Source organism: Hippoglossus hippoglossus, chromosome 6, assembly GCF_009819705.1.
Source record: "Hippoglossus hippoglossus isolate fHipHip1 chromosome 6, fHipHip1.pri, whole genome shotgun sequence".
NCBI lineage: Eukaryota > Metazoa > Chordata > Actinopteri > Pleuronectiformes > Pleuronectidae > Hippoglossus > Hippoglossus hippoglossus.
Genome location: NC_047156.1, coordinates 20,139,336 through 20,151,697, shown reverse-complemented (window position 1 = coordinate 20,151,697; position 12,362 = coordinate 20,139,336). Strand labels below are relative to the sequence as shown.

Here is a 12,362-nt window from a genome sequence, read left to right as displayed (position 1 = left end):
GTGGAACCAGAAGCTTGGGTCTTGAACTGGATTTTTGGAAGTGTGTGTTTGACAAAGAAGCAATTTTGAAGCAATTTGTGAGTTTGTCTGGATTCAAGTCTGTTTTATTAAATGTAAAAATTATACAGAATGTTAAAGTGCAGAAATCTCAATCTACACCAACATCTTGATCATTAAAAAACATTTTCAAATGTGTTACATTACACTTACTGTCTCTGTGATGAAAATATACGAAGGATTTTTAGAGAAAAAGACAAATTCTATTCATAAACACACTATTTACATTTATCATATTTTCACAAAGGGGAAATGATTAACCCAGAAAATTACAAGAAATAGACAAAAATATGAGAGTGTATTCAATTATTTTCAGTGAATAGATGTTTTACTTTACATTTAATTAAATCCAAAGTGAACTGACCTTGTTGCAGTTGGGGTGTATCACATGCCCAAGCTACAGTACGTTTTTTTAAAGCTCGTCAGTCACTTCTACTTGATTGTTCTCAACCTCTGGCACAAAGAACTCGGGCTGAGAAGCTGGAAAATATCTGAAAAATGTCTGGGCTTGTATTAGTTGAGCAAAGAAATCAGCCAGTAGACTGATTTGTTGGAGTGTAATCTTAGTTAGTTAGACCACTCTCTTTTAAAGTCCTTTTCTTACCATTATTGTAATTTATTAAAACTCTGTGCCTCTGTGCTTCCGTCAGTGGACAAACCTCCACGCTGTGGTCTCCTATAAGGCTGCAGTGGTGGGTGATGTCAGCGCTGTAACGCAGCACAGGCCCGACCTCTCCGGCTGCACAGCAGAGATCAGCAGTCAGGCTTTTCTAGCATTAAACTCACACATTGAGTAGAAACACTATCCTTTGTCTAATTCAGGGCTGCAGTTTTCTGACCTTACGCCTTCGACACTGCCGGGAGTGAGCACTGTGAGAGTATTTTTAGCCCGGGTGGCCCTCAGTGGGAATCAAAGCCCTGGCCAAGTAATGTTGATGCCTGATTTAATTCTCTAAGCTTCAGGCTAAGTAAAATATAGTAATTACATTTCGTAAATGTTAAAGGGCAAAGGCCAAAGCTGCAGTTCCCTGCCAAGTAAACTGTGAACCTGAAAATGGTTAAAAGGAAAGTTCACCTAAAAAATGAAAATTCACTCATTATCTACTCACTGAATGTCAGCTGTGATCCGCCCGCACAGAGGCGGCTTCTACATCACAGGTTCAGTCAGGCAAATTGTGTCTGAAATAAATTGAAATATGCCATTCTTGGTTTTGGGAAGCTGTTATTTCATTGTTTCCCCTGTAGACCAACAAATGAATCAATATATTGAGAAAATAATTAGAAGTTTACTTTGCTGTAGCCCCTCGGTTTACATCTCATACGTCTTACATCAGTGTTTTGTTGCACCAGTTTTGAGTTAACAGTGGGTCAATTTGATTTTGTATTCAAGTCAACCGGGATGAGAAAGTCAGCTTAATGACGAAATGCAAACACGTGGTTCCTACAGGTGGTCCACTCCGTCTGACTGGGCATAATGCTGGGCCTCGAACGCAAACAGATGACTGTGTGTGTGTGTGTGTGTGTGTGTGTGTGTGTGTGTGTGTGTGTGTGTGTGTGTGTGTGTGTGTGTGTGTGTGTGTGTGTGTGTTGGGTTGATGTATAAAAAGAGGGTTACACAGGGCTACTATCTGTCGGAATCCCGCCCCCCCCCCACCCAGCAAGTAGGGCCTGGCTGCTTTCTCAGACCATGTTCTGCGACAAGAGAGTCTGGGTGTCATCTGACAGATGAAAATAGTGTGTGTGAAATGGACACCGTGCTAACACACAGCCAGGCTAACCACTCTGCAGTTTAATGGTTTTACAAAACTGAGTTAGCAGTGCTAGGCCATTCAAGGTGTGTGTGTGTGTGTGTCATATCTATGTGTGTGTGTGTGTGAAGGTGTGTGTTATAAAACCCTCTCTGTGACATTAAACGTGTCAGCAGTGGAGTGCCGTTCTTTAATCAGTGTGTGTGGTGTGCATGTATATTCTTTAGAGTGCAACGGGGCTCTCACATCAGTGTGTGTGTGTGTGTTTCCTCCTCCTGGCTGGCCTGTCTTCTCATGTTTGGACATATGTTGAGTTTTATTTCACTGAGACATCAATCCTGCCGGCCAGCTGTTGGGACAGCTGCTCTCTCGCTCTGTTCCTCTCCTTCACTCTTGCTCTCACTTTATTCTCTGAATCTTATTATTTATCTTTCTTCCACTCTCTATCCTGTTCCTCCTTCTTTCTTTCTTTCTTTCTTTCTTTCCTTCCTCTCTCTGTCTGTTGCTGTGGGGTTTGCAGCTGAAGTCACACTACTGACATAAATTTGGAAGTGTAAAGTGTAGCTGTCAGCTTCCATTTACACACCTTCAGTAGCAAAGACGAAATGGGTTTTTTCAGCCGCGCGTGTGTTACGCAAACATCAGGCAGCCACTAGAACATTGGCCGTTGTTATTTTTAACATTAAATAATTTTTCAGATTAATGTTGTTTTTTCTCTTTACCTTGGCGTTCGGCTGCAGACCCGAGAGTTCCTGAGCTCTGGCATAGCACGCTGTGTGTGTCTGGGAGAGAGAGAGAGCGAAAGAGACACCATGTTTCCATCCAAATGTCAAGTGAATTATAAGGAAATAATTGAAACATCATGAAATATAAAACAGATAAAACAGACGTATACACTGGGGGCTTGAGTGTTAAACTACCGAATGTCAGAAAACTACCTCTCACAGGAATTATTTTTGTTCTTTGGTGAATTTCAATTAATAAATTCAAACACAGAGAAAATGTATCAGCCAATCACCACTGGAGATTTTCCTGTCATTAGATGTACGTGATGACATTTTTCAGAAACTCTTCAGCTGCTCCAACAAATGAAAACCTGAATTATACCGTCACACACCAAGTATTATCCACCTTGTTCGCTGTTACTTCTATAGCTTTGAGCCAAGACACACATCATTGAATATATGATGTGTTCAAGCACACAGTTTACTTAAAAAAATCATAGGTTGTTATATTTATTGTTAGTATTGTTAGTAAGTGACTAGTTTATACCCAAATTAATTTTGAAATGAGTAACCCTAACCCTAACCCTTGTGCCATTACATTAACCCTGTTACCAGTAGAGCCTATGTTATGGCTAGAAACGCTGACGGTAATAAAATTACAGTTCACTACACGACACGCTTACTCTTCTGAAGCTTTGCTCGACTTTGTTCGTTTTACTTAAATTTCATTAGAATCGTTTATACACATGGAAACAGTGAAAGTGAAAGAAACATGAGACTCAATCTGAGTGAAAGCCTGTGGCACACTGTTGTTCTTGGCAGTGCCTCTTTGGGAGTGTTGATGCTTGTCTACCACACACACACACACACGCACGCACGCACGCACGCACGCACGCACGCACACACACACACACACACAGATACACACTAAGTTGCCTGTGGCTCATGTAAAACACCCAAAACACTGTCTCTTGGCAGCTTGGCATAAGGACAGGTGATAAAACTGTGTTTACACCGGCTCACTTTCTACCTCTGTGCTGATTTACCTCTTATCTCCTTCATCTTCCTTCTGTGTCTCCTCCCTGTCTTTCCCTGCTAGTGTTCAAACCATCAATGACAAACTGAGATAAAGGGTTAGAGAAAGACCTTCATGTCCAATATTCACGGTGGAAAATAATTCAGGTGATTGTAGAGTTTTTCGCAACAGCAGTTCAGTATTAGACATAAAACGCTTTATTATCAGTATCTATTGGTTTACTGGTGTTTCAGGGGATTTCAAATTTTCTCCTCACTCTTCCACTCAAGCTTCGAAAACTGAATGAAAAAAAGGGATGAAACGAGCATCTTGACCATATCACTCCTCAGCTCACCTACCACATCGTTTTCTTTCCACTTCCTTTCTTTCATCCACTCCTCCTTCACTCCTCAGCTGCCCCTCCCCTCCTCTCCCTGCTCTTTTTTCAACTCATCCGTCTTCTGCATTTCTCCACTTGATAAAGGAGCTGGTGCACGGACAGGGAGGAATTTTTATCCAACCTCCAATCTAAACAGCACTTGATCCCTGACTCGGCCGCGGGGACAAATAGAGAGCCATCTAGGGTAAAATATCTCCTGCTCATCCTCTCTCATCCCTCTCTTCTTCGCATCTTCCTTTTCCCCCTTCCCATTTACATCTTACCCCTCCCATCCCCCCACTGTCTCCTCGTCTGATCTGTTTATTGGTATGGGGGGTATAAATTGTGCATCAGAGTACACACACGGTTGACTGATGCAGATGTATCCTGAAGTTACAGGTTGTGTTTCCCTGCCTAAGTGCTCCCATAAATTGTGCACCCTAATTTAGTTTTATTCGAGGCTCTGTGAATAAGCGTACTTGAGGTCTTGTGATGATAAAAAACGCCTCTCATCCTGCACGGGCCCGTCCTACAGCTTTCCCCCTTTACCGGCTGTAAATATCACCATTGAACCAAATGTACGCAAACACATATCCTGCGGAGCCGCTTGTCCAGAAAATCTATGAAGAATCCGGTGGATTCCATTGTCCAGAGGGTAGGGAAATTGTATTAATTACCTTCTTTTACTGCAACTTGGGCCATCTGTCTGGAAATACCCACTGTTTTTCCCATATATGGGAAATTACCATCATTATCAGCATTTTTTTTGTTTTTTGTATTGTTTGTATGTGTTGTCGCTGCCCCCTCTCTGCCATTTCCCCCTATACCTCCCCCCTTCCTTTCCATTGATCCCATGTGATCTGGACAGCTGCATTAGCTTATTTACAACAATCATAATCCGACTGTAAACATGCAAGGCTTTAATGGACTCAATGAGGAAGTTGTGCTCTGACGGCATCTCATGACCACACAATGGGCCCATACGCACAAACGAAACATTAAGCCATTCACAATAGGCCATGTGCCCTTATGAATGCCTATAGCGCCTTTTGTCAGGATAAAGGCACCACAAATGAACTATTGTCTCACTTAACCATTCTAAATCAGGCAAGACCTCAGGGGCATGTTTTCCACACAGTCACCATGAATTTCTCCTTTTTGTGTGTGTGTGTGTGTGTGTGTGTGTGTGTGTGTGTGTGTGTGTGTGTGTGTGTGTGTGTGTGTGTGTGTGTGTGTGTGTGTGTGTGTGTGTGTGAGATTTTTCTTTTTTAACGTCTTCAGTGACTGAGGCTGCGGCGTGGTGATCGTGACACCATCTGTGTCTTGTCTGCTGGTATGAAAGGAGTTGATGAACATGTACAGTATATACAGTACAAGCAAGCAGTTTCATATGCAGACACATACAGTCAGGTAATGGGTAGCTGAAAGTATTGTTTGCCATTTACACACACTCTTAAAGTGCAACTATATAGTCCAGCACTTTCTACCACACATCACTCACACACTGCCGGCACAGGCATCAGGGGCAACGTGGCGTTCAGTATCTTGCCCAAGGACACTTCGGCATGTGAAATGGGGTAGACTGGAGGTGACTGGGATAGGTGGTGGGTGTTCAAAGTGCACGACTGTCACACCACAGAGCAGAGCGTCCACAACCCAATCTGTGGTTATGTTTAGGCAACAAAAGCGCTTGGGTTGAGATTTAGGAAAGATTGAGGTTTGAGATAAACGTAAGTAAACCACAATCTTTCCCTGAACCCGAAACAACTGCTGAAATACAACCACAAAAAGTTTCTGAACGTGTCACTGATTTGTTCTGTGTCAACATGCGATTTGCGATCTGCCAGGTACATACTTTTATCTTGACACTGGAAGATGAAACATGAAAGATCTTAATCGTCATTATATTCAGAAACAATGAAATTACAAGAGGCCTCTCTTTCCTGCCAAAGAAAGATATATACAAGTGTAAACATGTAAATGAAAACAGTTAAAACATTAATACCAGCAAGAAAAAATGACATTTACATAAATAACTATTTGAAGAATAGATAATAAAGCATATAATTAAAAAATATATTTTTAAGAGAACTGGTCGCATCTGTGGTTACTGGTGGTAAATGCACTGGGGCTATTGTATTTTACATGTAACAGGAAAAGAACAACTCATGCATCTGAATACCTTAACAACAATAATAGAGTAGAGTAATGATGCTCATTTCATAAAAACAAAGTCTAAAGGAAACAATCAGTGATGGTGTTGGATGCTGTAAATCCTCTTCATCATACAAAATGCATGTATATACTAGACTTCATTCAGTGTAATACACACAAACACTCTGACACACTCATGCTTGCAGACATCTGTCTCACTGCATGGTTCTCAGCCTGGTGAAGAATTGAAAAGTTTCCATTGTTGAAGTGAGGTTCACAACAGGACTCTAAGTGAACAAATGAGACCTTATGAATCTTATGAGACCACATGTCTCTGATGTCTATTACCCTGAGGCTATGAGGCACATTGTGAGAAAGAAGACAAGCTACAAATAAGACCCCATGTCAAGACAATGCAGACATTCTCATTTGGTCAGCTGCTGAATTTTTTCCTTAAAAAAAAAAAAAAAGAGAATCAGGAGGAGGAAACAATTCCTTGATCTATTAAAAAAAGAACAAAAAACCCAACAATTCGTAGAGATTGGTTCTTTTCTCTCTTGCACTTTTGCTCTGTGTCTTGTTTTTATTCCGGTCTTTCCTGGTACGTGAGCGTGATGTTTGTTCGGGGTCTTTAGTGACTTTCATCACAGGTTGCTTGTCTGCAGGGAAAAGTGTTTAAAAACACCCAAACTGAAAGGGATTATTCTCTGTCTTGCTATAGAACCATCGTGCATGGAGAGGCTCCTCTCAAAGGACTGGAAGGAGCGCGTTGACCGCCTGAACGCCAGTGAACTGCTGGAGGAGGTCAAAGGTAGGAGTTGAAGAGAAAATACAACTCATTCTTGCTAGTCCGCTTTTAAATAGTTTTATGCTATATTTTCATGTATCTCTCTGCCTGTGTGAATGCAATCTAAGGGCATCGCTGTAAAAGAGATTAATGCCCCATCAATTTCCCTGAGTAAACAATGGTATGATAAAGAAAACCTCAGTTCCACAGACAGACATCTGACTGTCTGTATGTCTGTGGAACTCTTCATCTAAACAGCTGTACACTTGGCATGTGTATTCAAGTGACCTGAAGAAGTGTAGTGTTGAATTTGTGCGATTTGGAAACGCGATACATTCAATAATAATAAACTTTAATTAATCGTAATAACAGTAATGGCAGATCCTCATCATCTGAGGATCTTCTTCTTGTTTCTTCTGGTTGACCCGAATGTGCAACACCATCATTATGAAACAAGCAAATGGTGTGTGCAGTTAAAAAGGACACCGTGTTATGTCAAAGCTAAATGGCAAAGCTAAATTTAAGGGTAAGAAACAGTCAAATATGCTGTAATTCTCCTCGTGTATACTTTCAGCATGTTTCTGCATATGAAAGCAGAAGAGTAAACGTCTCCCTGGTCTACCTGTCACAGTAGAAAGAGCCCCGACGGACGCTTTTAAACAGTCCAGGTTGTAATTGTAACTTTGATTAAAGGGTGTGTATGAGGGGAGAGGCTGCACATGCTCCAATATTCTTTTTTTTCTGTGTCAGCAAATAGCATTTATGAAGCTATAAATCGCGGCAAGGCCAATGTATTCTTGACCTGCTCTGGTATTCACAAAAGTGAAAATAGCAGCATTGTGGGGGATCTCATGTTGTCTCAGTCAGCGGCTGCAGCAGGAGGAACAAGCCGAGACGAAATATAATACACATCACCCATTGAGAGTAAATTGTTGTTGAGAAAGGAAAGGAACGATTAATACCCTGTCTGAAAATCGTTCAGGTTTAAGTTTAGGTTTACCCAGTTGGAGAAGTGGCTTACATAATAAATACTAGAGCCTACATAAATTATGAAATTAACTGCACCACCTCTGTCATCATTGTCTACATCACCATATATTCCAGATGGGGCGCGTCATTTTTCATGTTAATGTAAGAATCTGGTAACTTTCATTCTTAAAAATACAGCAAAACACTTCTTAAAATTACCATTTACAGTATAGAAAGTTTTATTGTTGTTAATTTGAGAATAATTGGTGAGTAATGTAGGGCTCATTTGCAATTTCTGTCTACATTTTTGGATAAATATAAAAATTGTCCTTGTTACTATATTATAATTATTATAGTAATTATTAATATATTATTATTATTACATTCCTATTTTTCAGTTTTCTTTATTCATTAAATTGACATGGCCAGTAAGTGAAAAGTAAGAGAATTTATTTTTATAACCATGATTAAATGTGTATAACGAGAGCTGCGGCAGTTATGAATTGTGTTCTCACCATTTTCAATGATTTCGGTGCTGAATGGAAGAAAAGATATAAAGTGGTAAACTACATGTTACTTAAAATAAACCTGACATATTTACTCAGAGAAATTCTTTCCATCCCCTGAGCGACAGTGAATTCTGTTTGTGTGCCGTAACATTAGTCGCTAACGGCGCTGCAGTCGAGCTCCTCTGAGTGACAGAAAGCGTTTGTGATGGTCTGCCGTTGAAATGGCAAGCATTTCCTCTGTGGAGAGTGGAAAAAAGAGAGAACAGAGAGGCGTCTAGAGCAGAACAGCACTGACATTGACTTTTACTCCAGGACAGAGATTCCTCTCTCTCTCTCTCTCGCTCTCTCTCTAGCACACACACACACGCGCACACACACACACACACACTCATTTTTCAAAGCATCACCAGGACGTGTACATATCCGATAACTCATTAAGAGACAGATCAGTGCAGACGTTAAAAAGTTTTGTTACACTATGCGCTCTTGAACTATTAAGTGGACATTTCAGTTCATATTACTTATTTTCATTTAAAAGTTATCTTTATTTTTATATAAATAGGGACATCTATTCTTAATCCAGGCCAAGTGCTAGATCAGTCTTCTTACAGTCCTTTACACTTTTATCACATAAGAATAAAGACGTCTGCTGACCTCAGTCTCTCAAACTACAATACATTTCACTTAATACTTTTTATAGTGAATATGACAAGTTAATAAGTCCTTTCTCCAAAAACTTTAAACTACACACTACAAAACTATACTCTATTTTCGGGGCTTTTATTGCAAATTAAAAACACAAGGCCATCAATTTTCCACTTACATTATGTTTTCAGTCTGTTTGTGTCTCACTAATGTAAATTAGTTTTTTCAGATAATTAAAAACAGTCTGCTTCTTTTTTGCTCTACATAATATTTTTTCTCTTGTATTTATTTGTCCCCCAAATCTGTAAATAACTGCTTAAATATGACTGATTAACACTCAGATTAACAGGTCATCAAAGATATAATACACATGTTAAGTAAGTTGCAAACTTTATCCGGACTTTGACCTTTTCCTCAAGTGTGATGAAATCGAGATGAGAGGAAAGTATCAAAAACAAAATATGATAAATATGTATAAATATAGCATTGACTGATTCATGAACATCACACACAAACACACACTGGTTTCTGTTGCTCTGATTGAATTCAAGCATCAAAGTCTTGTATTTAATGATGGCTGAGATGAAGCTGACCTAAATACTCCAACTCAACTGTGGCTCTGTGGCTCCTCTTGAACCTAATTGTTCATTTACACTTATTTTCAGGGTGAAAAAAACCAATGACAAATGCATTTCAACATGTGTAATGTGGAGTATATATAGCCTAAAGAGAGTTTATATATTTTAAACTTACTTATCTCGAGAAGATTTATAAGAACACACACACACACTCACACACAAAGTGTTGCATTCATACACATCTGGCTGTGTGCCCAGAGCGACTGCACTCGTCTGCTGCTGCTCTAACCGGCCAATTGTGGGAACCAGGTGACATTATAACACTTCACTTCAGTTTTGTGGTCATTCGCTCACTTTATCATGGTGACGATGTTGTTAGCTGACGGGAGCAACATTTTTCGGTGAACTATCCCTTTAACAATGTGTCTCCTCTGTCTGGACACATTGTTAAAGGGATAGTTCGCTGAAAAATGAAAAATTTCTACTCACCTACTATGCTGATGGAGGGGTAAATGAAGGGTTTCTTTGAGTGAGTCAGGGGTAAACAGTTTTGCAGCCAAATCCAAAACATTTGATGTCAACGGGACCTCATCTTCAGACGTAGAAAAACAACACAACATACATCCATACTGCTCGTGTGGTGTCACCCAAGTGTCCAGAAGCCCCGACATTCATATTCGACTCGAAACGGCGTCATATACAGCATGTTTTAAGCCATTTTAGAGTCACTTAAATCAGGCATCTTATCTCCAGCTACTTTTTATTTACATTTATATGCTACTGTTTATATGGGTTTGGAGAAGGGTTGACAAACGTTCAGCGTCATGGAGCATGATGGTTCGGCACAGGCCCAGAGCACCTGGAGCAATCAAGTTAGGTTTAGGTATGATAATATGAGTGTTTGATGGTTTGTGTGTATTTCAATGCGTGGCTTTTGTGCTTGAGTGTGTGTGTGTGTGTTGTGGAATGTGTGCGTTACAAGGTGTGTCTGTGAGTGTGTGTAAAACAAGGTTTATGAGACAAACTGTTTGTGTGTGACTCCATAAACAGTAATTTACTCTGAATTGAATATAATGCATAACTGAATAACAATAAAAAGCAAGTTCATTTTTCCATACCATTATTTCCGATAACTAAATAGACTGTTATAAATGTTAATGATTGACACATGTTTATATGGAGAAAGAAAGAACAAATAAGTATGCTAGCAAATATGTTAATGCAAACAGACAAAAAGTGAATAGGATCATGCAGATAATATTAAGGATATGTGTCTTTTTCTAGCTTTTAATTAAGAGGAAACTTCGCAAATTCAGCCAAAGTAAAAAGGGAAAAAAAGCAAATAAAGGCAAAATCCAAATAAAACAGAAAACATGTTACGATATTTTCAATATTATACCTCTTTTACATGGATTTAAGGTGCAGCAAATCATTGTTAATAATACTTTGTTAATACATTTTCAGCTGTGGCAATACTATTTTGTATTAATTGTGATATTAATGATAATAGACAGATAAATGAATAATATCTCCAATGAATCAAATCATTGACCAAACAGTAATATATATCTCATAAAGTAGTATGGGTTTGAACATCCAGTCCTGTATTAGAGACAGACCATCCAGACCATCCACACAGACTCAGAAAACAGTTAATGGCTTTTTGTTTTGACTGGTGCCCTCAGCAGGTGCTGGGAATAATCCTGATGGATGGAAAACGGAAAACGTCTGAGATGATTATTGGTGCCAGAAGTGTTGAAGGAACGCAGGGCGTCGCGTTTGGAATGTACAACCCGTAATCCACAAAGATGAATCATGGTGCTGTAATCGCAGTTGTTGCGATTACACAATAGGCTTTACTTCACTTCAAGGAATGTAGGGAAATTAGAATTGTGTGTGTGATTGTACGCGCGTATGTGTCTTTGTGTGTATGTGTGTGTTTGGAGACATGAAAGGATTATAAAGTATCCATTAGTGTTGCAAGACTAAATCGGCAGAAGAGAATTGGGCAGGGGTAAAAAAGGGAGAAAAAAAACAAGGGAGCAGAAGAATGGTGATAAGATGAGACGAGAAGAGGGAGGGGAGGGGGTGATGAAGAGTGAAAAGGGAGGAACAGGAACGAGGCGATTGAGATTTCCTTGTGAGAAAAAAGGGGGGTATATGCGAAAGGTGATGCAGGGGAGGAAGAAGGCATGATAGATGAGGGAGTTGAAAGTTGTAGTAGAGGAGATGAAAGTAGAGTGGAGGTGATGAGAGTGACGAGGGGAGGGAAGGGAAAAGAGTTAAGAGGAGAGGAGAGGAGAGGAGAGGAGAGGAGAGGAGAGGAGAGGAGAGGAGAGGAGAGGAGAGAGAATCTGAACTTGGAAGTAAAGTAACTGATGGGGAGGTTGTCCGGGGAAAACTAAAAAAGAACGAAAGAATGAAAGCATGAAAAAAGAGACAAGAACAGGAGAATGTTGCCTTTGATACAGGGGTGCTGAGGGGCAAGTTCTGTGTGTGTGGGGGGGTGGGGGGTCCGGGGTACAATAGGGCCCTGACAGGACTACAATGGAGACTCTGTTAGTATGCAGGTAGTGTTGGGGCCACCCTGCAATCTCCCCACATGGCCCCAGGGCAAGACCTTACACACACACACTAATGCACACACACACACGCACACATGCACAAGAGCAAGAACTTCTAAAGAAGATAAACTTGAGTGTGCAAGTTCATGTCCCACACACGCACACGCTCACACATACAAAACCTCCGAAGAACACAACAAACTTGCGTGTTTGTGTTTGTCCCCATTCACTT

General features: G+C 40.2%; 1 protein-coding gene across 13 annotated transcripts in view; it reads left to right on the top strand.

The window, feature by feature from the left end:
• LOC117763653 (transcription factor SOX-6-like) overlaps positions 1–12,362 on the top strand; it is a 106,358-nt gene that overhangs the window by 49,659 nt on the left and 44,337 nt on the right. For 12 of the 13 annotated variants that reach the window (XM_034588978.1, XM_034588970.1, XM_034588969.1 and 9 more), the window contains one exon: positions 6,800–6,889. The exons of the other annotated variant lie outside the window; for it this stretch is intronic. In XM_034588978.1, the coding sequence (XP_034444869.1) occupies positions 6,800–6,889 (90 nt within the window). The remainder of the gene's footprint in view (positions 1–6,799; positions 6,890–12,362) is intronic. 13 annotated transcript variants of the gene reach the window in all.